The sequence below is a fragment of the Pseudorca crassidens genome, chromosome 8 (assembly GCF_039906515.1).
Source record: "Pseudorca crassidens isolate mPseCra1 chromosome 8, mPseCra1.hap1, whole genome shotgun sequence".
NCBI lineage: Eukaryota > Metazoa > Chordata > Mammalia > Artiodactyla > Delphinidae > Pseudorca > Pseudorca crassidens.
Window position 1 is genome coordinate 33411604 of NC_090303.1, and position 24741 is coordinate 33436344.

The 24741-nt window shown below is 44.0% G+C and overlaps 1 protein-coding gene across 4 annotated transcripts in view; it reads left to right on the plus strand.

Annotated features, from left to right (window-relative positions):
- Positions 1-24741, plus strand: part of CDCA7L (cell division cycle associated 7 like) — a 51069-nt gene that overhangs the window by 22945 nt on the left and 3383 nt on the right. Inside the window, exons 2-8 of one of the 4 annotated variants that reach the window (XM_067746178.1) lie at positions 13989-14129; positions 18594-18731; positions 20737-20859; positions 20950-21111; positions 22744-22815; positions 22930-23100; positions 23853-23978. In XM_067746178.1, the coding sequence (XP_067602279.1) occupies positions 13989-14129; positions 18594-18731; positions 20737-20859; positions 20950-21111; positions 22744-22815; positions 22930-23100; positions 23853-23978 (933 nt within the window). Of the gene's footprint in view, positions 1-13988; positions 14130-18593; positions 18732-20736; positions 21112-22743; positions 22816-22929; positions 23101-23852; positions 23979-24741 lie in introns of all 4 variants that reach the window. The other 3 variants (XM_067746175.1, XM_067746177.1, XM_067746179.1) reach the window with 3 other exon arrangements.

Here is a 24741-nt window from a genome sequence, read left to right on the forward strand (position 1 = left end):
AAGCGTAAGGTTTTCTCACATCTTTTTTGAGAATGTATCTATTGGGCCTATGTGTGGCTTTCTCAATTCTCCCATATACACAGCTTCTTTTGAATGTCTTAATTTCCCAAGAAGCTTTACCCAAGCTTCTCCTTGGAGTTTTAGATGGACTGTTGTATATCTCCATGCATAAACTCTCATCCCAGGCATCTGCAGATCTGTAGTCCCCTGCAGCTTTCGTGAGCAATGACTGGAGCTTTTCCTCACCTGAGACCGAGTTAGGTGAGACAGGGACCATCAGACAGCCTTCTAACCCTTGACTGGTTAGAATGTTGCAGTCAGTGTCTGCTTTGCTCTCTCCAGTTTAAGGGAACTGGAAACTAGGCTCAGTATCTTCCAGACCAGAAGTTGCCTTGTGAAGGGGGCGGATGAAGGTGAGTATAAATGCCATGTAAGTTCCTGCCATTCTGAAGGTGAATGTTTCTTTTCTTTTTAAAAATTTTTGTTTTATATTGCATTATAGTTGATTCACAATGTTGTGTTAGTTTAAGGTGTACAGCAGAGTGATTCAATTATACATACATATGTATCTATTGCATTTCAAGTTCTTTTCCATTTAGGTCATTGTAGAATATTGAGCACAGTTCCCTGTGGTATACAGTAGGTCTTTGTTGATTACCAGTTTTAAATATAGCAGAGTGTACATGTCAATCCCAGACTCCCAGTCTATGCCCCCAACCTTCCCCTTGGTAACTGTAAGTTCGTTTTCTAAGTATGTAAGTCTGTTTCTGTTTTGTGAATAAGTTCACTTGTATCATTTCTTTTTAGATTCCACATGTAAGCAATATCATATGATTATTTGCCTTTCTCTGATTTACTTCACTTAGTATGATAATCTCTAGGTCCATCCATGTTGCTGCAAATGGCATTATTTCATTCTTTTTTATGGCTGAGTAATATTCCATTGTATGTGTGTATCATATCTTCTTTGTTCATCTGTTGATGGACATTTAGGTTGTTTCCATGTTTTGGCTATTGTGAATAGTGCTGCTATGAACATAGGGATGCATGTATCTTTTTGAATTATAGTTTTGTCCAGGTATATGCCCAGGTGTGGGATTGCTGGATCATATGGTAATTCTATTTTTAGTTTTCTAAGGAACCTCCATACTGTTTCCCATAGTGGCTGCACCAACTTATATTCCCACCAGCAGTGTAGGAGGGTTCCCTTTTCTCCACACCCTCTCCAGCATTTGTTATTTGTAGAGTTTTTGATAATGGTCATTCTGACCAGTGTGAGGTGGTACCTCATGGTAGTTTTGATTTGCATTCCTCTAATAATTAGTGATGTTGAGCCTCTTTTTATGTGCCTGCTGGCTATCTGTATGTCTTCTTTGGAGAAATGTCTGTTAAGGTCTTCTGCCTGTTTTTCAGTTGGATTGTTTGTTTTTTGTTGTTGAGTGGTAAGAGCTGTTTGTATATTTTGGAGATTAAGCCCTTGTCAATTGCATCCTTTGCAAATATTTTCTCCCATTCCATAGTTTGTCTTTTCTTTTTCTTTTTTTTTTTTTATCATTCCCTTTGCTGTGCAAAAGCTTTTAAGTTTCGTTAGGTCCCATTTGTTTATTTTTGTTTTTATTTCCATTACTCTAACAGATGGATCCAAAAAAATATTGCTGCAGTTTATGTCAAAGAGTGTACTGCCTATGTTTTCCTCGCAGAGTTTTATTAGTATCCAGTTTTACATTAAGGTCTTTAATCCATTTTGAGTTTATTTTTGTGTATGGTGTTAAAGAATATTCTAATTTTATTCTTTTACATGTAGCTGTCCAGTATTCCCAGCACCACTTACTGAAGAGACTGTCTTTTCTCCATTGTATATTCTTGCCTACTTTTTTTGAAGATTAATTGACCATAGGTGCGTGGGTTTATTTCTGGGCTTTCTGTCCTGTTCCGTTGATCTGTATTTCTGTTTCTCTGCCAGTATCATGTTGGTTTGATGAGTGTAGCTTCGTAGTATAGCCTGAAGTCAGGGAGCCTCATTCCTCCAGTTCCGTTTTTCTTTCTCAAGATTGCTTTGGCTGTTCAGGGTCTTTTTTGTCTCCATAGAAATTAAAATTTTTTTGTTCTGGTTCTGTGAAAAATGCCATTGGTAATTTGATAGGGCTTGCATTGAATCTGTTGATTGCCTTCGGTTGTATAGTCATTTTGACAGTATTGATTCTGCCAATCCAAGGACATGGTATATCTTTCCATCTGTTTGTGTCATCGTCGATTTCTCTCATCAGTTTCTTACAGATTTCGGAGTACAAGTCTTTTGCCTCCTTAAGTAGGTTTATTCCTAGGTATTTTATTCTTTTCAATGAGATGGTAAATGGGATTGTTTCTTGAATTTCTCTTTCTGATCTTCTGTTGTTAGTGTGTAGAAATGCAATAGATTTTTGTGTATTAATTTTGTATCCTGCACGTTTACCTAATTCATTGATGAGCTGTAGTAGTTTTCTGGTAGCATCTTTAGGATTTTCTATGTATAGTATCATGTCATCTGCAAACAGTGACAGTTTTACTTCATTTCTAATTTGGATTCCTTTTATTTCTTTTTCTTCTCTCATTGCCATGGGAGGACTTGCAAAACTATGTTGAATAAAAGTGGTGAGAGTGGACATCCTTGTCTTGTTCCTGATCTCAAAGGAAATGCCTTCAGCTTTTCACCATTAAGTATGATGTTAGCTGTAGATTTGTCATATATGGCCTTTATTATGTTGAGGTATGCTCCCTCAATGGCCCCTTTCTGGAGAGTTTATTGTAAATCGGTGTTGAGTTTTGTCAAAAGCTTTTTCTGCATCTGTTGAAATGATCATATGTATTTTTTTCTTCAGTTTGTTAATGTGGTGTATCACACTGATTGATTTGCAGATATTGAAAAATCCTTGCATCCCTGGGATAAATCCCACTTGATTGTGGTGTATGATACTTTTAACGTGTTGTTGGATTCAGTTTGCTGGTATTTTGTTGAGGAATTTTGTATCTATGTTTCAGTGATATTGGCCTGTAATTTTCTTTTTGTGGTATCTTTGTCTGGTTTTGGTATTGGGGTGATGGTGGCCTCATAGAATGAGCTTGGGAGTGTTCCTTCTCCTTCAGCTTTCTGGAATAGTTTCAGAAGGATAGGTGTTAACTGTTCTGTAAATGTTAGACAGAATTCGCCTGTGAAGCCATCTGGTCTTGGACTTTTGTTTGTTGAGAGTTTTTAAATCACAGTTTCAATTTCATTACTTGTGATTGGTCTGTTCATATTTTCTATTTCTTCTGGTTCAGCCTTATGAGATTGTACTTTTCTAAAAAATTGTCTGTTTTTACTAGGTTGTCAATTGTATTGGTATACAGTTGCTTGTAGTAGTCTCTTATGATCCTTTGTATTTCTGTTGTGTCAATTGTAACTTCTCCTTTTTCATTTCTAATTTTATTGATTTTAACCCTTTCCCTTTTTTTCTTGATGAGTCTGGCTAAAGGTTTATTGATTTTGTTTATCTTTTCAGAGAACCAGCTTTTAGTTTCATTGATCTTTTCTGTTGTTTCCTTCATCTTTGTTTCATTTATTTCTGCTCTGATCTTTATGATTTCTTTCCTTCTACTAACTTTGGGTTTTGTTTGTTCTTTCTCTGGTTACTCTGGGTGTAAGTTTAGATTGTTTGAGATTTTTCTTGTTTCTTGAGGTAAGATTGTATTGCTATAAACTTCACTCTTAGAACTGCTTTTGCTGTGTCCCATAGGTTTTGAATCATGGTGTTTTGATTGTTATTTGTCTCTAGGTATTTTTAAAATTTCCTCTGATTTCTTCAGTGATCCATTGATTGTTTAGTAACATATTGTTTAGCCACCATGTGTTTGTGTTTTTTACAGTTTTTTTTCTTGTAGTTAATTTCTGATCTCATAGCATTGTGGTCAGAAAAGATGATATGCTTTAAACTTTCTTAAATTTACCAAGGCTCCATTTGTAGCCCACCATGTGGTCAGTCCTGGAGAATGTTCCATGTGCACTTGAAAAGAATGTGTATTCTGCTGTTTTTGGATGGAATGTCTATAAATATCAATGAAGTCCGTCTGGTCTAATGTGTCATTGAAGGCCTGTGTTTCCTTATTGATTTTTCTGTCTGGATGGTCTGTCCATTGATGAAATTGGGTGTTAAAGTTCCCCACTATTATTGTGTTACTCTCAGTTTCTCCTTTTATGGCTGTTACTGTTTGTTTTATATACTGAGGTGCTCTTATGTTGGGTGCGTATATAAATTACAAGTGTTATATTTTCTTGTGTTGATTCCTTGATCACTATGTAGTGTCCTTCCTTGTCTCTTAGTCTGTATTTTAAAGTCTATTTTGTCTAATATGAGTATTGCTACTCCAGCTTGCTTTTGATTTCCATTTGCATGGAATATGTTTTTACATCCCCTCACTTTAAGTGTGTATGTGTCCCTAGGTCTGAAGTGTGTCTCTTGTAGACAGCATATATACGGGTCTGTGTTTGTATCCATTCAGCCAGTCTATGCCTTTTGATTGGAGCATCTAGTCCATTTACATTTAAGGTTATTATCAATATGTGTATTTCTATTGCCCTTTTCTTAATTGTTTTGGGTTTGTTTTTTGGCCGTTATCTCCTTGATAGGAGGTGTGACTGATGTTGTGGTGGCTAGGCCTGCACTGGCCTCCCCTTTGCTCTGTGGGTGTCACTGCCCTGTCAGAGGTGGGGTCTGCTCCCTAGTTGTTGGAGTAGAGAGGCCCCCAGATCTGTTTTTTAGTTGTGTTTCTGATCTGCAGTGTGAGGTAGGTGGGATTGGAGCACTCCCACTGGGAGGGGAGCTACTGAGTATTTCTCCTCTGGAGCTGTTCACCTGTGGGTGTGCTCTGTTGTGTCACCTTTCACCCGTTGTGTGAGATCTCAGATCACACTGTTGTTGGCACTGCTCTTGGCCACACCTTAACCATGGGTATGCTAGCAGTTGGCCCTGGTGTCTCTCAGACGTTGTTTTCACCAGGCCACCAGCATAGATCCACTGAAGTCAGGTCCCGGGGATTGCAGTGATCATGGATCTGGACCCACTGTGGGAGCAGCCCAGACTCTGGTCTGGCCCAACCCCTGTGTGTATGTGCCCACACAGTCTACAGCTGCTAAAGCTAGACCCATCTTGGCTGCGGGAGCACTCGCTGTCTGTTCAGATGTTCTGTAGGCGTTCAGTTTACAAAGCTGGTCATGGGGGTGTCAATTTGCAGTTTCCGCAGCTGGTTACGTGGGGATCTTTCTTTTTAGGTGTCCAAGGTCCTCTGCTAGTGTTCAGCTGGTGTTCTGTGAGAATTGTTCCATTTAAAGTTGTATTCTTGATGCATTTGTGAGGAGAGATGAACTCCACGTCCTCCTACTCCTCTTCTATCTTGACTCCTGATTTATTTTCTCTATAGTTCTGTCTTTTCCGAAACATCCTGTAAGTATAATCAGACAATGTATAGTCTTTTCCACTTGGCATAGTGATGAGCTTTATTCATGTTGCTGTGTCTGTCAGTAATTTTTTCTTTTTTATTGCTGAGTTAAATTCCATGGTATCGATGTTCCACAGTTTGTTTTATCCATTCCCTAGTTCACTTGGATTGTTTGTAGGTTTGGAAGTAAAACTGCTAATTACAAGTTTTGTGGGAACATAATTTTCATTTCACTTGGGTAACACTTAGGAGCAGGGTTGCTGGATCATGTGCTAAGTGTATGTTTATAAGAAACTGCCAAATTGTTTTCCACAGTGGCTATACCATTTTGCATTTCTACTAACAGTTTATGAAAGGGCCAGTTGTTCCACATCCGTGTCAGCACTTGGTATCGTCAGGTTTTTTAAAAGCCATTCTGCTAGGTAGATAGTTATATCTCGTAGTTGTAATTTGCGTTTCCCTCTAATGACTGTGGATGTCGAAAATTTTTTCACGTACTCACCTGCCATCCATTTATCTTTGGTGAAGCGTCTGCTCACCTCTTTTGCCTGTTTTTTAATTGGGTTATTTGTTTTTATTGTTGAGCTTTTGAGGGTTTTTAATATATTCTGGTTATAGGTCTTTTATCAGATAAATGATGTGCAGGTATTTTCTTCTTGTCTGTTGGTTTTTCATTCCCTTAAGAGTCTTTTTTGAAGAGTAGAATTTCTTGATTTTAATTGTCTAATTTATACATTTAAAAAATCTGTATTGTGCTTGGTGTTTTATCTAAGAATTCTTTGCATAACCCAAGGTTACAAAGATTTTCTCCAGTTTTCTTCTAGAAGTGTTATTGTTTTAGGTGTTATATTTAGATCTGATCCATTTTGAGTTAGTTTTTGTAAATGGCGCAAGGTATGTGCATTTCTATGACCCAACCAATTTAATCATAAGAGATTTAGGGAAATGATGTTGTTTATGGAGAAAATGATATGAAACAACCCCCTTCGTAGTGGGTTGAAGGAATGCTTTCCTTTGTGTAAAGGGTCTCCTTACACAGTTGCAAGATAGTACACCCTACAAATTCTGCCATCCTTGCTATCAAAATTGCTTTCAGAACACTTAACGAGGAAAATGCAGTAGTGCACAGGAATTTCTTTTGTACTGCTCCTTAGGGCTTTAAACGAAACATGTTTCCAGGTGAAATACACACTAGTGTTCCTGGAATAAGAAACATTTCCTGAAGCTTTATCAAAATCAGCTTTTGAATAAATTGGCCTTAAAGAGAATCTCAAATTTCTTTTCTTTCATAAACTAATAGATGATAAATATGTTCCTTCTGGCTGGGTGGTGGTATTTTTTAATCCAGGAAGAATGAATTTAGATATCCTTGAGATATAGAAAATCTTTGATTAAAAAAATTTTACCCAATTTTAAAATTTTCTTCCTTCCCCCCCCCCCCAAACTAGTTGATGCTGCTTATCAGTTAGTCATATTTGTTAAGGACCTCTGAGTTTGTAAGACTCTATTCTTGGTGCTGGAGTGGGGCAGGGTGAGAAAGACAGATGCCAAAGATATCCAGAGTCTGCCATGAGAATTAACTGCCTGTAGGAAGGAAGTTAAGATCTACACGAGTTGCTATTATGAAATAGGAGGAGTCACATCTCATAAGAGAGGAACAAAATGGGCTGGGCCCTGCACAAAGCATGTTCTGCAGGCCAGAGCATGGGGAACTTGTTAGAACTGCAGAATCTCAGGCCTCTGTTGTGGGTTTTGTTTTGTTTTAAAAAATTTTTCTTATCGAGGTATAATTGACCTATAGCACTGTATTAGTTTCGAGGCATCCAGTGTAATGATTCAGTATTTGTAGGATTCCCTTTCTTTTTAAGAGTAAATAATATTCCATTGTATGTGTTTATGACATCTTGTTTAGCCATTCATCTGTCGATGGACACTTGGGTTGCCTCTACTTTGTGGCTTTTGGGAATAGTGCTACCATGAACAAGGGAAGGGTTATTTTAAATGTAAAGTTTTTCTTTTAATTTTATTAATACTTCAGTGTCCAGTACTATCACTAGCAGACACTAGTTAGATATACCGTCAGTAACATTTGAAATCACAGCTTTTAAAATTTCTTTGGTGTTCCACTCAGCACCGTGAGTTCTTCTGTGCGCCTTCCCTGAACGAGTTTGAGATCCAGCCTGTAGATGTTTGGTCCTTACATTAGAAGCTGACATTTTATAACTGGGAGATTCCTCACCAAGACTCAGATTCCTCACTTCTCTGGGGAGGTCCAAGGTTGGGCACACTGAGCCCCGTGCCTTTGTAGCTTTGGTCTGCTGGGGTGCGGGAGTGACTGCCATTCCTGGACTCATGTCGGCACTGTCCAATGTAGCCTTACCCTGAGCTGCCGCCTTCACTGCCCACCTGCTTGGCCCCAAAGCCTGTCGAATGTGCGTTCTTTGTTCCCGAGATGAGCCCCAAGGTAGGTTGCAAGGCTTGTAAGTGAAATCTGCAATCCTTTCTGAAAGAGGTGCTGTGGATATGACTACTTTGTATGTAGATGCCCAGAAATTCTGAGTGAAGATCTTTAATTCCTTTTGGATAGGAATGTTACAGAGTGTACCTTTTGACCCCGTGCACCTTTCCTAGGAAACTACACCTTCCCTGAGAAAATGACTACAAGGTCAGATGTAGTCATTTTCATACAAAGATTTATTGATGACCTGCTTTAGGCCAGGCCCGTGTTAGGTGCCAAGGACTCTTTTCTAGTGTCTGTGTCCTGGTGGAGGAACTGTATCTTGGGCCCCACTTGACCTTTGATGATACTCACGTTGTTATCCCAGCAAGGACAGAGGGAATAGATACATAGAGTGTGTGTGAAAGGAATGGAAGAAATCTGTGTATTGTAAAAAAAAAAAAAATAGTTATGAATAATAAGTCTTTTCACTTTCAGAAGAGAATTTTCTTGACTTCTTTCTGGTTAGCTAGATTGCATTTATCCTAATATTGTGCAAGCTTGACTACTGCAAGTATAATCCACTGGTTGGAAATATATTTTATTTTCAGTTATTTGCTTTTTTTTGGGGTTTGTTTTGGTAGGCCTTACAGTTGGCGTTGTAGTCAAATGGAACATAAGCTTTGTAGAAAAACGTCTGTTGTAGTCTGTCTAGACTACATAGCTACAGAGTGGATCACTGCCGAATGAAACAGGGAAGTGACAAATTCTTGGGCCTAAAGTGTTGATACATTGTTTAACTGGTCTCACGTTAGAAGGCTGTCCCTATGAATCCTCTTTTATCAGGTCCACTCCGTCCCTCGCATGCAAATCTTGCCGCCTTTGTTGCATCTGTTAAACAGTTTGTTGCATTGAAGACACTTGAATATTTTACAGAGACTTTTGCTAAATCCCAGGACTTATGACTGTCTGAAATGCTTCTCTTAATGCCTTTTGAAGTTGGGCAGCAAGAAACAGAGCCCTGCATGCCCCAAGAATGTGTAGTGGTTTTTGCCTTTTCGAAAGTTCATTGCTTCCTTTTGTCCCTCATGGGTAATTACAGCCTCTCCCTACTGGCACCTCTGGAGCAGATACAGAAGTAAGGAGGAGGAATTAGGCAGACACAGGCTCACTGCAGTGGCCCCAGGGCTAATGCAGTCGACCGGGGAAGCAATTGATTTATATCAACAGCCTCTCCATTCCTTATATGTGCTTCCAGTAGATCATTACATTGGGTGCTTCTTCCTCTTTAATTCTTTACGTTAAAACAAGCTTCTGGGCCAGTGGGGTTTTTGGATTCATAGAATGGTGGTAAGTCAAAAAGCGCCACTTCAGGAACTGAACTCGATGATCGTTATATAAAGTCTAATGTACTTACACTTTCATAAATGTCACCTATGTTTCTCCAGTAAGAGTATTTTCTTGGTGTGTTGTTTCTGTTGGCTAAACAACAGTGAAAGTTGTCTTTGAAAAGACAAGCATGCCAAATACTGTTAAATTAAAACTCTTCCTTCTTTAAGAGGTAAATTTTTCTCCCAAGAACCATCTCAGATTTAGGCTTTGTTTAGGAGCTTCTTCTTAGCATAAATGTTACAGCATTTTTTCTATTGTTAGTGGAGCTCTCATTCTGTAAGTGTCTGCCTGTTTGTCTCTTGAAGTGATTTCATTAGATGGTTTGTAATTAACTCTCTGACATCATTAATCTTGTATTCAGTGTCTGGATTTGTGTACTCTAGAAACCAAATGTTAAACTTCCTTTGGTTGAACCACTAGCTTTCTAATCATTTTTAAACAAGAAGCATTAAAATCGTGCTAAAAATGAGTAGATGAGGGATTAGTGATCTCTCAAATGAACCTGACTGTAAAATTAATTCAATACACAGAAAAAAAGAATCCAAAGAATTTAAGTAACTTCTGAATACACAACTCTGTGTGTAATAGTGTAGCCGTTATTTAAAGTGGGGTCTGGGGAACCCTGAAACCCTTTCAGGGTTCCATGAGGACAAAGTTATTGTCATAATAATATTAAGACATTATTGGAGGAGGGGCCGGAAAAAATGTTAAGACATTATTTACGTTTTTTTGCTATGTTGATATTTGCACTGACGTGCAAAAGCAAAGGCAGAGAAAACTGCTTGTCCTCAGCATGAATCAGGCAGTGGCATCAAACTGTACTAGTGGTCATTTCATTCTTCACCTCCGTGCACCAATTTTAAAAGAAAATGTGTTGCACACGGTATGTCTTACTGTAGCAGTAAAAATTATTTTATTAAAATCTCGACCCTTGAGGGCATCTCTTTTTTATACTCCATGTTGAAATGTGAAGTACACAAAAAGTATCTTTGTATCTCCAAGTACAACCATGGTCTGGTTATCTCAGGGAAGAGATCTAGTACCTAGCAGGACTGTGTTCGGAGGATAGCAAGAACCCCAAAGGAATCTTGGACGTGATTGTTGTTGGCAGTGGTGTTGGTAGTGGTATTGGTGTGTTGTCTGAAATGGTCTTGTGTGTACTGTGGATAGAGCAAATGGGTAGGTGTATGAGAAGTACTGGGAATTGGGGTTTTCGTTACGGGGAAGGGAGATACTAACATCGTGTTGAGGGAGATGAAGAATCCTGTCTCGTTGGGTTTGAATTCAAGATGTCAAAATGAACTCAGATGTAAGATACTTAAGACACCTTTGTTCTGTCCAGGCAAAGCAATGATACTTTACTAGCGAGGAGCACACCGAGATCTCAGAACTTGATTTCCAAATGCCAGGGCTCCTTGGAGAAATGGCTCATTCGGGGTCTGGGGCCAGTACAAGGCTAGCTTGGCACGCCTGTTGTATCGGAAAACAAGGAGGTGCTCAGAGGCTATTAGGATTGTGTCAAAAGGACACAGAAGCTGGCTTGAAGGAGCTGTCAGTAGCCAAATTTGGGACAGTCTGAGTATCAGAAAGAATGATGACAGAGTAATGGGTTAAAACACATTAACTTAAAACAATCCATGAAACTACCTGGGAGGGAGAGTGGGGAGAGAAGTAAAGAGGGAGAGAGAGGGATAGATCCGGAGGAGAGAATATTACATTACAGGAGAATGCCACCTAACATACGAAGGAGGAAGAGTTTTTGAAAATCACCGTTTTGTAACCCCCAACGTGGTGATTGATTCAGGCGAGGGGTATCAATGGATACCGAAACTGTTGAGTAAAATGCTATCAGGGAGAAGGATAGTCATAGAATCTCAAATATCATCCTAGTTATTACTTAACAAGCACAAAGGGGTAAAGATACTTTTGCTAAGAAGAAATCTGGCAGATCTCACTTTAACTTGGTGATCAAACAGCATCACCACTAAAGACACAACCAGATGTTACATGCGATGTGTAGCAGGAACGCAGCACTGCCCACGAAGGAGTCTGGCCGAAGAAAAGTACACTTGAGTCTGACTGAGACTCTAGATTTAAGTACCAAATTACAGGAAATCCAGAGGGACAGAGGAGTCTGCTAAATACCATCTTGGGGCTGCAAAAATCAAAAACCAAACCTCCAGACTCTGGCAAACTCTACAGTCAGATAACCCAGTTTCTTCAAAAACCAGTTGTGAGGGCTTCCCTGGTGGCGCAGTGGTTGAGAGTCCGCCTGCCGATGCAGGGGACACGGGTTCGTGCCCCGGTCTGGGAAGATCCCACATGCGGCGGAGCGGCTGGGCCCGTGAGCCATGGCCGCTGAGCCTGCGCGTCCGGAGCCTGTGCTCCGCAACGGGAGAGGCCACAGCAGTGAGACGCCCGCGTACCGCAAAAAAAAAAAAAAAAAAACAGTTGTGAGAAGAAAGTTAAATATGAAGGTGACGCGAGAAAGGACTTGAGACGTATTGACCAATGTATGGGCCTTATTTGGATCTTGATACAAATACACTGGGGGCTGAAAAAAATAATAGTAACTGTGGACACAGACTGTATATTTGCTCGTAACACAGGGTGAAATGATACTGTGTCTACAATTGCTTTAAAATAATTTAGAAGGAGAGCAGTTGGGTTGGGATACAGATGAAACAAGACTAGCCATGGACAGGTAATTGCTAGGGTGTCCACATGTGTGTTCATGATACTCTTCCATCTACTTAGGAATGTATTTGAAAGTTTTATAATTAAATTAAAAATACTGCTAATTAATAGGGAATAGCTTGACATTTTGTGCCTCTTTATGCAATGCATTGAGAAGTACATGTCATCTGTATAGAATTGTTGCCAATAATATCTGAGTCTGTCAGGAAACAATCACATAAGCTCAGAATATGTGACATTCTACAAGGAAGTTTTCTTGGGTTGTCTACAAAATGTCAGTTACGAAAAGCAACAAAAAGTGTCATAAAAAAATCAAATACAATGCATGATTCTTTCTTGAGCGGATCCCTTTTGCCCTTAAAAAGTTATGAAAGGGGCTTCCTTGGTGGCGCAGTGGTTGAGAGTCCGCCTGCCGATGCAGGGGACGCGGGTTCGTGCCCCGGTCTGGGAGGATCCCACATGCCGTGGAGCGGCTGGGCCCGTGAGCCATGGCCGCTGAGCCTGCGCGTCCGGAGCCTGTGCTCCGCAACGGGAGAGGCCGCAACAGTGAGAGGCCCGTGTACCGCAAAAAAAAAAAAAAAGTTATGAAAGATATTTTGGGTACAATGCAGACATTTGAATATGGATTCATAATACATGATGTTATTGAATGAATATTATTTCAGGTATGATGATGGTTATGTGGTTCTTCAGCAGAATGTCCTTTTTCTGAGACGTGTATGGAAGTATTTTAGGGTGAATTGTATGGTGTCTGCAAATTACTGGAAACATACATGGATTAGGTTGCTGCATTTTTTTTTTTTTTTTTTTTCCGGTACGCGGGCCTCTCACTGTTAAGGCCTCTCCCGTTGCGGAGCACAGGCTCCGGACGCGCAGGCTCAGCGGCCATGGCTCCCGGGCCCAGCCGCTCCGCGGCATGTGAGATCTTCCCGGACCGGGGCACGAACCCGCGTCCCCTGCATCGGCAGGCGCACTCTCAACCACTGCGCCACCAGGGAAGCCCGCTTGCTGCATTTTAAATCACTATTTTCCTAGGTTAGAAACATTCAAATATCAGCAAATGCCTGAGATTCAACCTAACATTTGTTGAAAGAGAAAAAAGCAAATGGGGGGCTCTACGTGAAGCATCTATAAATGTTTGCACTATTCTTTCACCTTTCTATGTGTTTGAACTTTTTCGAAATAGTGAAGAACAAACAGGTAGTCAGCGTACAAAAATGAACTTTCAGCAGATACATATTTGTTAGATTAAGTGTGCTGACAACATTCTCGCTGGCAATAATTGCCTGGAATAGTGTTTGATAGAATTAATTCTAAACTAAGATTGATTCAGAATACAGAAAAGAAGGAAAGCTTTATTTCATTGTATGAACTTTCATGTGACAAAGAACAGAAAAATAACTACAGGTGGAAATTAAGAAAAGAGTTTAGTGATGTCTTAAGGACTTTTTTTTTTTTTTTTTTTTTAACGTGGATGATATTTAAAGACAGCTCCACTGTAGGGCTTCCCTAGTGGCACAGTGGTTGAGAGTCCGCCTGCTGATGCAGGGGACACGGGTTCGTGCCCTGGTCCGGGAAGGTCCCACATGCTGCGGAGCGGCTGGGCCTGTGAGCCATGGCCGCTGAACCTGCGCATCCGGAGCCTGTGCTCCGCAACGGGAGAGGCCACAGCGGTGAGAGGCCCGCGTACCGCAAAAAAAAAGAGAAAATTTTCTTAATTTTTGTCAAGAGATCAAAAATGGCTTTTATCTAGGCATGGCCTCAACAGTCCTTGTAAGATAGGATATATCTCTAGAATTTGAAAAAGAAAAACTCTTATCCTCTTCCACCCCTTCCCTGGTTGCCATGAGGTGTCAAGCTGAGGCACATTTTACTCAGGGTTATTGGGGTTTTGTGAGCAACCATGGCAGATTGATAAGGTCATGAGATGGTAATTCCTACTCCTCTACAAAATTTCCCTAAGTGATTATAACAGCCCCTGATATTATCCTCCTTTTTTCAATCCAAACAGATCCCTAAAGAAGTGGCTGACATCTTTAACGCCCCCAGTGATGATGAAGAGTTTGTCGGTTTCCGAGATGATGTTCCCATGGAAACCCTGTCATCAGAGGAGAGCTGCTATAGTTTTGACTCACTGGAGTCAGGGAAGCAGGTATGGGTGCCTCCTTTCAAGGCAGGCGTCTCCGTCTGGAAGCTTGGATCTTGGTTCGGATATTCTTTTACTTGAACATAGTCTGAGACTGGTGGTATCAGTTAATTGTCGAGCATCTTATTTTATTAGTGTTACACCTTCATGTTTCAAGCAACTGGTGGGGGTACCTCGCTCAGTTTTGCTGTTTAAATCCTTTTTATGTACAATAATTTTTTTTTTTTCAGTAAAGGGGACCTCACATGATCAAATCCGTCTTCTTTGCCACCTCGGGGCTGCAGCCTGTGGCCAGGCTGTATTTGGAGCGCTCCCACACAGCTGGCGGGGGAGGGCTGATCCCCCAGCGATAGCGTAGGAGTGTGTGGTTACCATGAGACACATGGCCTCTGTGCTGCTGCGGTGAGGCTCTGTCCGCACCTCACTCATGGGATTGTTCTTTCTTTAATTCCTTTGATCTGTGGCAGACACAAGTTGCAGTTCTCGGAGAGGTAGATTCCTGGAGGTTTATGTTGGGATTTGGCAGGAGCATGGCCAAGTATCCAGGCTTCCGTGGCATTTTTTTCTGAGTTCCTTTGTGGCACTCAAAATTCCTCATTCTCCCTCGACCATGGCCTCCCTAAAAGGCTGTGAGTTAAACCCACCTAGCTTCCACTGGGGAAGTAGAGGAAGGCAGACAGTTAATTATGTAAGTGAAGCCCCCGCTTGACGGCAGTGTGTGTGGTCTCCTCACCTTATTTGATGCCTCTGCACCATTTGACACCCTGCCCCTGCCCCCCCCCCCCCAGCCACCTGCTTCCACTCCCCTTGGTCTCTTTCTCTTAACACCTTTTGTTCTTGGTTGTCATCCCTTCTACTTCCTGTCCCCATCTGTGGATGTTCTCCACGATTTTATCTTCAGACCTTTCCACTTAATGATCTCAGTGCCTGGCCCGGTCTCAGCCGTTGCCTCCTGGTCCTTTGTGGTTTGGGTCTTCCCTCCAGCCCCAGATGTACTTCTGACAGACACTTGGATCCGTCGTCATTGCTCAAGAGAGATCTGAAACTCACCATTTTCCCTCCCTGGTTGTCTGTCTTCCCCATTTTTGTCTCCAACTTTGGAGCTCTTGACGCCTCCTGTTTCCTCACCCATCTCCTCAAGTCCCTTGCAGGAGCTGATGAATCTTTTGCCATGTTCCTCACCTCCATCCCTTCCCGTCTCTTCCCTCCTCAGCTCCCGTGGTTCTCATAGTCCTCCCCGCAGGTGTGGGACTGAGCTCTGGTCACCATCCTCCCCTGTTCAGAAATCGCCAGTCCCTCCGTTCGAATGTGGTCAGGCAGTGAGGGGCAGCCTGTTGGGTCCGGCGTGAGTGGCCCTCTGAGCGGCGCGGGACGTTGTGTGAAGCGCCAGCACGAGCCTGGCGGGCGGCAGGCCTTAAGGAACAGAGCGGCCGCTCTTGCTGCTGTGACGACTGCCCCTTCTCCTGTGCCCTCACACCTGCCCCCAGTCCAGCCCTGCTCCCGAGTCTGACCCCAGCATGCATTCCGCGGCCCGTGACAACATGCTTTTCATGCAGAGTGCCCTTAATTCACTATCTCCCTGGGAAGGTGCAGGCGCTGTTATTATTCCTGTTTCACGGGTGATGAAACTGAAGTGTGGGGAGGTGAAGTGACTTGGTCTGAGGCCTCACATCTGAGAAGTGGCCGAGCTGGGATGTTCCTAATCTAGGAGCCCCACTTCTCAGGCTCGTGCCTTGTACGGCTCTCTCCTGCGGGCTTTGCAGCAGGAGACCAGAAACTGCATCCATGCCCCCCGCATGCACTGTTCTGCCCCCCGTGCACACTGGTCCAGGCTCTTCATCCTGCCTCCGTGCGCTCTCAGCATCTTTCTAGCCTCTAGCCCAGTTTAGATGCAGGTCAAATGATTCTGCTTCCACGAAGTCTCACTGGGTTTTCTTTCTTTCTGTGCGTCGTGTTGCGTGTGTCTCCCTTACAACACTGATCCTCGCCATGGGGACCTGTGGACTTGTCCAGCTCCCTTACTAAATGACAGGCTCCTTGATGGAAGGGGCCTCGTACTTTAATGGTGCTTTCCAGCTTCCCCGGCTTGGGCTGCTTCCTTGGGTTGTCCCTTTCCTCTTGTTTCATACATCCAGTGCCCATGGGCGAAGGAGCACCCGTGGGGTGGAACTGAGGTGGGATACTTGTCCGACTGGTTCAGCCACCATGACTTCCAGTCTGTTTCTTCACATCCCATGAGCTTCAAAATAAAAAAAAAAGTCACCACTCTGTTAGCTTCTCTTCTGATCTGTTATTTGCTTATGTTCTTTTTTTTTTTAATTTTTTTTTGTGGCACGCGGGCCTCTCACTGCTGTGGCCTCTCCCGTTGCGGAGCACAGGCTCCGGACGCGCAGGCTTAGCGGCCATGGCTCACGGGCCCAGCCGTTCCGCGGCACGTGGGATCTTCCCGGACCGGGGCACGAACCTGTGTCCCCTGCATTGGCAGGCGGACCCTCAGACACTGCACCACCAGGGAAGCCCTGCTTATGTTCTTGATCACGGTAGATGCAGGTCACCAAAGCCCACAACATACTGTCTAGTAGTGATTTTAAAGGATAACGGCCAGATTTCGGAGAACAAAGAGCTGTGTGAGGCTTATAACCAGGGACACAGGAGACTGTGGAGTGGATGTTCGCTTTGTTACAGACCCCATTAAAGATGGTTTTTACACCCTGTGAAATCAGGAGAATAAAAGCATGGGCCTTGGTCTAGGGCTGCAGCTGACTTGTTTTCTCTATCAGAACTGGCCACCAGAGATACTGATCTCTCCCAGGCTGACGGCTGCCTGTGACACCAGCTCAAAGCACAGAAAGAGCCAGAGGACTGGCAGGTTGGAAGCTGCTGTTCCAAGGCATGACCTGTTCGGGCTCCAGCCAGGGACTTCGGGTCGATGATGAAGTGTGCACATGGGCCCCACTGCCCTGCAGCAGCCTGCAGGGGCTGGCCCAGGGCTCTTGAGCCAGATGTTTCCTGCCCTCGGAGGTGGTGGGTTTCCTTGGGAGCCAACCGCGCACCATTCTTCACGACAGACCCTGGCCTGCTGCTTCCCCACCTGGACCCCACACACTTCGGATCCATTTTAACCCGCTGAGAGAAGCCGCGTGAACTTGTACGTAGTGTGTGCAGCAGTGCCGGCGCTGGTCTCCCTGAAGCACAATTTGAATTTCACTTTAAAGAAACTTCCCTTTTGTGTGTGATTTTTTTTTAAGCAGCTGCACCACAGCTATCAACAAAGGGATGAAGTAATTTACATCTGAGCACAGTCACTCCAATTACCCATAATAATTCACAGGAGACATTTTTAAGCTTAAAAAAAATGCCGGATATAGGCATTTCTTTCTTTTTCCCCCGGGAAGTTTTTCTACTCGTCTGTTATGTCTGTTTTTCTCCAGAGACTGATTATCCAAGGTCGAAGAAGTATATAATTAAAGTCAGGGAAAAGGCAGGCAGGGAGATAAAGATTCTCCAGCCGCATGTGCTGTCATGAGGGGTCATACCCCTGCATCAGGGGTAGGAGGGGAGACGTCAGAGGCAGCAGGGGGCATGGACTCCAGGCCTGGCTGCCAGCTTGGAGGAGGCTGGTTTGTGGGTCTCTGTTCTGTACTGCCATTCTTGCTTTCCCCCTCCTCTCTTTCAAGCATGCCATTTATTTTTATGAGTTCAAAAGAAAGAAAAAGTCATTACTGGAACATGTCCTTTCTGAGTCAGCCGTGTAACATCTTTCCTCGGGCTCCCTTGCTACCTGCCGGCGGTGGCTGCTTCTCACCTCCTGCGGGAGAGGGACTCCCTAGCGGGTGACAGAGCAACTGCGTTCTCGGCGGTGGGCGGGGCGGGGCGGGCTGTGGAAGCCTCCAGCCCTGTCCTGCCCGGAGGCATGCTGTCTGTGAACCAGGCATCTCCCCTGGGAGGAGCTGGCTTGGGATGGCTGTTGGAAAGGAAAGCCAAGCGTGTGTGGAGGAGCCAGGGCCAGGTCTTCTCCTCCATGTGTTTTCTGTTCTGTGTGAACGCAGACGCTCCTGATGGCCCCGCCCCGGCGGGAGAAACTGAATTCCATCAGCCCCTACCGGGGGACACCAGCTGATGGAGGCTGCGGCCATTCTGGTTTTTTGAAATTGTTCAATTTGTGGGTCTAACTTTCTGCAAACTATGGAAAATATGTATATATACGTGTGTTTTTATTGTGGTAAAACCTACATAAAATTTACCATCTTAACCATTTTTAAGTGCGGTAAGTCCCAGTGTGCTGCCTGCAAGACACTGAGAGGCGTTATTCACAGCGTCTCGAGGCCTTCACCATTATCTGTTTCCAGAATGTTTTCATCGTCTCACACAGAAACTCTGTCCCCATTAAACAGCGACTGCCCTTGCCCCCAGCCCCTGCCAGCCTCTGTTCTTCTTGCTTTCTCCATGACACATGTGTTTTTAACTTAGCAGGATGTGCGTTTCCAGTCCACAACCTTCACAGAAGAGCTAAGGAGAATTTTTAGAGAGGACAGTGACTCAGAGACGGAAGATTTTGAAGGATTTACGCAGAGTGATCTGAATGTTAACAGTAACGCAGAAGTAATGGTAATATTTATCAACGTGAGGGAGGGTGGGTTGTAATATTTTTAGTCCTGGTTCCGAATTGTATTGTTACTTGTAAGAAGCCACTTTACACATGAAAAGGTTTTACTTTTTCTTACATGTTCATCTTATAAGCCAGTTAACAAAATATAAAGATTTTACTGTTTTTTACGTGTTCATCTTATAAGCCAGTTAACAAAATATGAAGATTTTACTTTTTCTTACGTGTCCATCTTCTAAGCCACTTAGCTAAATGTAAACTCGGCTATTCTAAGGCGAATTCCTGGCCCACCAGTCCATTATGCTCTTAGAGAAAATCCAGTTGTCTTTCCTGGGTGCCTTTGGAGTCTGGGGGGATGTGTCCCAGGCGTGGTCTTGTAGCCAGACGTGAAACTGCCGCAGCCGTGGTGCTGGCTCTCAGGTCGGAGTCTCCACTGGTGACTCTTTCCGTACTTCAGTCCTTTGTAGTACGCTACTCCACGGCCTTGGTAAAGAGACGGGGGCTAGACGGCGATTATGATAAATGAATAAAGCCAGTCAGGGGAGAGAACTCCTCTGAAGTTCTCCAACAGTGTCCTCTAACATAGATTCCTCTGCAGCCCACTATTTGGAATTCCAAAGCTACTAATGTGGAGAGTTCAGGATATTAAAACAAATAGGTAACTCCGTACAGTACAGTCTTATTTCTCTGCCTGGCTTTTTGTGCATTGATACATACACCAAGGTTTGGAAGTTGTCTGCTTTTTTTTTTTATTTTTTTGCGGTACGCGGGCCTCTCACTGTTGTGGCCTCTCCCGTTGCGGAGCACAGGCTCCGGACGCGCAGGCTCAGCGGCCATGGCTCACGGGCCCAGCCGCTCCGCGGCATGTGGGATCTTCCCGGACCGGGGCACGAACCCGTGTCCCCTGCATCGGCAGGCGGACTCTCAACCACTGAGCCACCAGGGAAGCCCTGTCTGCTTTTTTTTTTTTCCCTCCCGCCGCTTTATTTTTAACTTGATTCCAGCTGGAATTTGGGGGGGTGGTCACCGAGGAAGAAGCAGAGTCATTAACTGAATCCCAGGCGGCTCCTGGTGCTGTTCTCAGCTCTCCTCACAACCTGAGTCCCTGACAGAGGTGCCCAGGCTACACTGTCCAGCCTGTGGTCAAGGGAAGAGGCCAGGTGATGACCTCGATCCCAGTATTTAAACCCATCTCTGCTGTTGCTAAGAGTCCTTTGCATCTGAGATGTCCCCTTGCTGTTGCCTTCCATTCTTACTGTGTTCTCACGTGTGAAACCAAGTTATGTTTTAATGCTGGAGACCTATGCCGAGTGGAGACTGAAAACTGAGGCTGAGAGTTGCTTGAGCTGACTGAACAGGTGCCTGCAGCCGCCCTGCAGAGCTGTCTGCCTGATTGCACCCCATGGCGCTGCGGGTTACAGAAAGGGGAGGAGGCTTCCCTTGAGTGAGGACCCAGTGTATCCTGGGGATGAGGTTCCGCCACTGACCCCGAAGGCAGGTCATCTGCCTGCTCCTTGCTCACTGCACTAAAATGAAGTCAGCTCTCCTGTCCCTCTTACTCATGAGTTGTGTTCCAGCTAGTTAGGGCAGAATGGTACTTTATTTTTCACTCAGCACTCCATTTTTACCTGAGGATACCTCTGATGTCATGCACACCCTTTTCTTTATTCCCATATTCCTGGGCTCCCAGGTGTGCCAGCTTGGCTGGTCCACTGGGGAGGAGCCCACCTCGTCAGCGTTTGGCTTCCAGCCTGATGCTCTGAACAGAACACAGTCTGCCGGTGGGTGTGGCTGGGCCAGAGCGCGTAGCAGCCTGCTCTTTGATTTTGTTCATCTACAAAGTACTTGCGCATTTAACTGAAGAGTTCAGAGGGAACTACCAATAGGAAGGGAGAGCTTTCAACTATTCATTGTTCTCCTAAAATACTGTCAGAGGGGTTTTAAGTGTGTGTCTTTCTGAAGGTTTGTTTATAGGCACTGTCTTTGTTCTTTCTCTCATTTCGTTAGCTCGTGGAGTCAGAGCTCAGTGATGATGGTAAAGCATCTTTCATGAGTGAGGAAGAGGAAGATGAAGAAGAAGAGGCTCCACCTAGAAGCAGCAGGCCGAGAAGAAGCAGTATTGGTCTTCGGGTAGCCTTTCAGTTCCCCACCAAGAAACCGGCAAAAAATGCCGGTAAGAACAGTTCTCCTGAGCCGTTGTTTTCTGGCTCGCACATACAGGACAGTAAGAGTGGAATTCTTGGAAGAAAGACAAGCTGCAGACAGAGGAAGGAAAGGGAAGATTCTGCCTCTGAGTCTGAGGACGACTCCAGGGACGAGGGCCAGGAGAGCTCAGACGCCCTGCTGAAAAGGACCATGAACATCGAGGAGAACAAAGCCATGGTAAGGCCGCGCGGCCCAAGACAGCCACTGCTGGGGCTCCCAGGGCTGCGTCCCCACAGCTGCTGCTGCTTTGGCTTCGGTCAGGAAGTGTGCTCTGGGCATCGTGGGTTCTTTCTCTTTTCTTGGACCCCAAGCGGTTATCACCTGATTAGCTCTGGTTTGGGAACAGAGACTCCCAGGACCATTTTTAGCCCCCTCCACAGTGCCATGGACTAAACGCCATTTACTGTTGATCAAGTTATGTTGCAAATATGCAGTGGTATTTTACGGAGATGAGAGGCCCTGTTCCCAGCAGAAAGAAGCAGTGTGTAAACGTGGGTGTCATGAAGCCCACTTAGAAGTTGCTTTGTGCAGGTCAGGCAGGCAGCTTTCAACCTAGATGCTGTAGTGTCAAGATAGCAGCTAAAGGAATGAAAGGGGCCTAGGTATTAAAAGGAACTGAGCAGTTCTGAATCACTTTAAAACGTTTTCACCAGAATAATTAATGGAACAAGGTGAAATCTTTGTGTATTTGGTTTTTCTGTATGTGGTCAGTAACTGTGGTTTCCTTCATAATTTTATACACAACAGAATTTAAAAAAATCATACCAATCATCATCACTTTTAGTATTTTAGTATATTTTTTTCTTTAATATTTTCTTTTTAAAAAGCATAATTTAATGATACTGTATATGCAGTCTTATTATATGTCTATTAAGTTGCTTAAGAAAATATAAAGCCTACTTTGAGGTATAATTTATCCAGAGACATATTTGTGCTCAGTTAAGAGAAATTTTTAGCGTCGTATCTCTCTGTGTCTTTAAAATAAGAACTATGAGGGCTTCCCTGGTGGTGCAGTGGTTGAGAGTCCGCCTGCCGATGCAGGGGACACGGGTTCGTGCCCCGGTCCGGGAAGATCCCACATGCCGTGGAGCGGCTGGGCCCGTGAGCCATGGCTGCTGGGCCTGCGCGTCTGGAGCCTGTGCTCTGCAATGGGAGAGGCCACAACAGTGAGAGGCCCGCGTACCGCAAAAAAAAATAAAAAAATAAAAAATAAGAATTATGTTCATGATTTTAGGATTTAGGGGTGACACCCATACCTCTGTGTAAGTCTAAAACTAAAAGGAATCCTAATGGTATGATTGGCACGTTAATGCCTGTTATTTGGTGTTCTTAGGTGTTTATTTGGGAATATTTTCAGAAATTATTGATAAGAAATTAACCAACTTAAAGAATCAGTGTTTCGGAGCTCTGAATAACTGCCGGAATGATCTAGTTGGGCCTTTTCTGTTGTGAACATGATGAAACTTGATTCAGGTGGGCAAAATGATAGGTTCCAGGGTCACACTGAGAGTTAGTAGCCCAGTCACGATTCTAACCGCATGCTCCAGGCCTTGGACCTTCCAGGACAGTTTTCATCGTGTCTTCTTCTACCTAAGGAACGGGCATAGATTTTATTCCTCTCATGCTATCAGCATCTCACCTGCGTAGATAAAAATCTTTACATGTGAGGTTAAAAAAATAACAACTGCTGAGATCTTATGTAAACTACAAGTTTCTCATGGCTGCAAACTGGAAGACTTGTGATAACGTGTTAGATGAAGTAGACGTGGCAATATTTATGCACGATCCTTTCTTTCTTCTGAACTTCAGCTTGCTCAGTTATTGGCGGAATTGAACTCAATGCCAGATTTCTTCCCGCTCCGAACCCCGAACTCAGCTTCTGTAAGTGGAACTCCTTATATGTATTGATTCCAGTACTCATGCACACAGTCGGTTGCTAGATGGCTTTCATTCCAGAAAGCAGCCAGTTGTGTGTGTCTGTGCTCTCACCTGCAGAAGAAGAAAGCAGTGAGGCGGGCCTTCTCAGAGGGACAGATCACACGGCGCACCAACCCGGCCCGGAGTGCACGGCCTCCCGAGAAGTTCGCCCTGGAGAACTTCACCGTGTCGGCCGCCAAGTTCGCAGAAGAGTTTTACAGTTTCAGAAGAAGGAAGACGACAAGCGGGGTATTTTCTGACTATAATGAACCAATGCTTCTTTGTCTAAGCCAGCGGTCCTCGCACGTGAGCGTTCATCACAGCCCTCTGGGGCTCGGTGAGAGCGCTGAGGTTCTGACTCAGTAGGTCTGCAGCAGCTGAGAAGTTGCATTTCAGCCAGGTTCCCAGATGCTGTGGGTACTCCTGGGACCGCACTCGGAAAAGAACCCCGGGCCTAAGCTTGCGCTTGATCTAAGCTGTAGGCCATGAAGCGGGTCCTTCCTCTAAACCGAGCAATGGTTAGGACCCCAGCTTCATCTCCAGTGGAGGCTGTAAAGGGCTGATAACGGCAGCAGGTGGCTTCGTGGTTTTGCTTGTGAGCAAGTACAGTGATGTCTCTGGTCTTTCTGTTTAGGAATGGGGAGTTTGGAGTGCTTTCAGTCTAGAGCAAGACACTCTGGACCCTTCCTATTTGTGGCTTTGGCTGTTCAGTGTGGTTCACTTCCCCTGCCTCACAGAGCTTGCCGCAGGTGACCATTCAGTGGTCAGGGAAACCCTGAGCTTCTGGTTTATCGTTCTGTGTCACCTTGCTATCAGGGAGGCTTGGCACTAGGATAGGAGCTCAGCAAATGACTAAAATGTATGAATGACTGCAGGGAAATAGAAGAGGGACATAGTTAACATTCATGGTCCTAGAGCTCTGAGGAGCTTAAAACTTCTATAATTTTTTTTTAACCACCCAAACCATCTAATGCCCAGTTCTGCTTTGGCTCGTTCTGCAGGGGAGATGCCAGGGATATCGACGACGTCGCCGTGTATCTTCTTTTCGGCCAGTGGAGGACATCACTGAAGAGGACTTGGAGAATGTGGCCATAACTGTTCGAGATAAAATCTATGATAAAGTTCTGGTAAAGTATATCTGATGAATAATTCACATGATCGTGACTTATACTGGGAGTCCCAGGCACTGGTATTTGAAATCCTGCCTTGTTTTAAACTGTATCTGGGCATACGCGTTTGTGCCGTCTCCCCAGGGCGCAGAGGTGGGCTCCGAGTGGGAGCAGCTGTAACTGGGAAAGGGGAGACAGGTCTCTCTGGGGGATGCATTATCTGTGGGGGGAGGCAGGGGTGTAGTCTGGAAAAGCACAGTTGTAATTGTTATATTTTAAATAGTTTTTATGTTTTAAACGTTGAAAAAACTAATACGCTTTTCTAACCAACAGAAATATATTTCCAATATTAACCCTGTATTAACACTGTTGAAAATGTATGTATAATATATATTTTATATAACCAATAGAAACTAAAGTTTGATCGGATATCTTTGGTAGGTAGGAAATGTGTTAAGTTTTTTAGAATGGTAATGTAGAGGATGGCTTTGTGTCGTTTCGCATCCTTTTTAGATAATGGGACAGTGTCTTAAATACTGTTAAAAGGTTTTCAATTTAATTGCCAGCGTTTTAAAACCAGGAGATTTTTATCCTGAACATAACCGGATTGCTAGGAACTGGGTTGGAGCCGTGCGATGCTGCCCAGGGCTTATCACTCAGTCACCTGTCATCCCTGTGGGCTCTGGTCTCTCCCATCATTTCTGTCCAGCTGATCATTTCATTTCTTCCAGGTTCCCGGCTCAGTCTCATCTGCCCTAAGAGGCTTCTCTGGCCCCAGAAC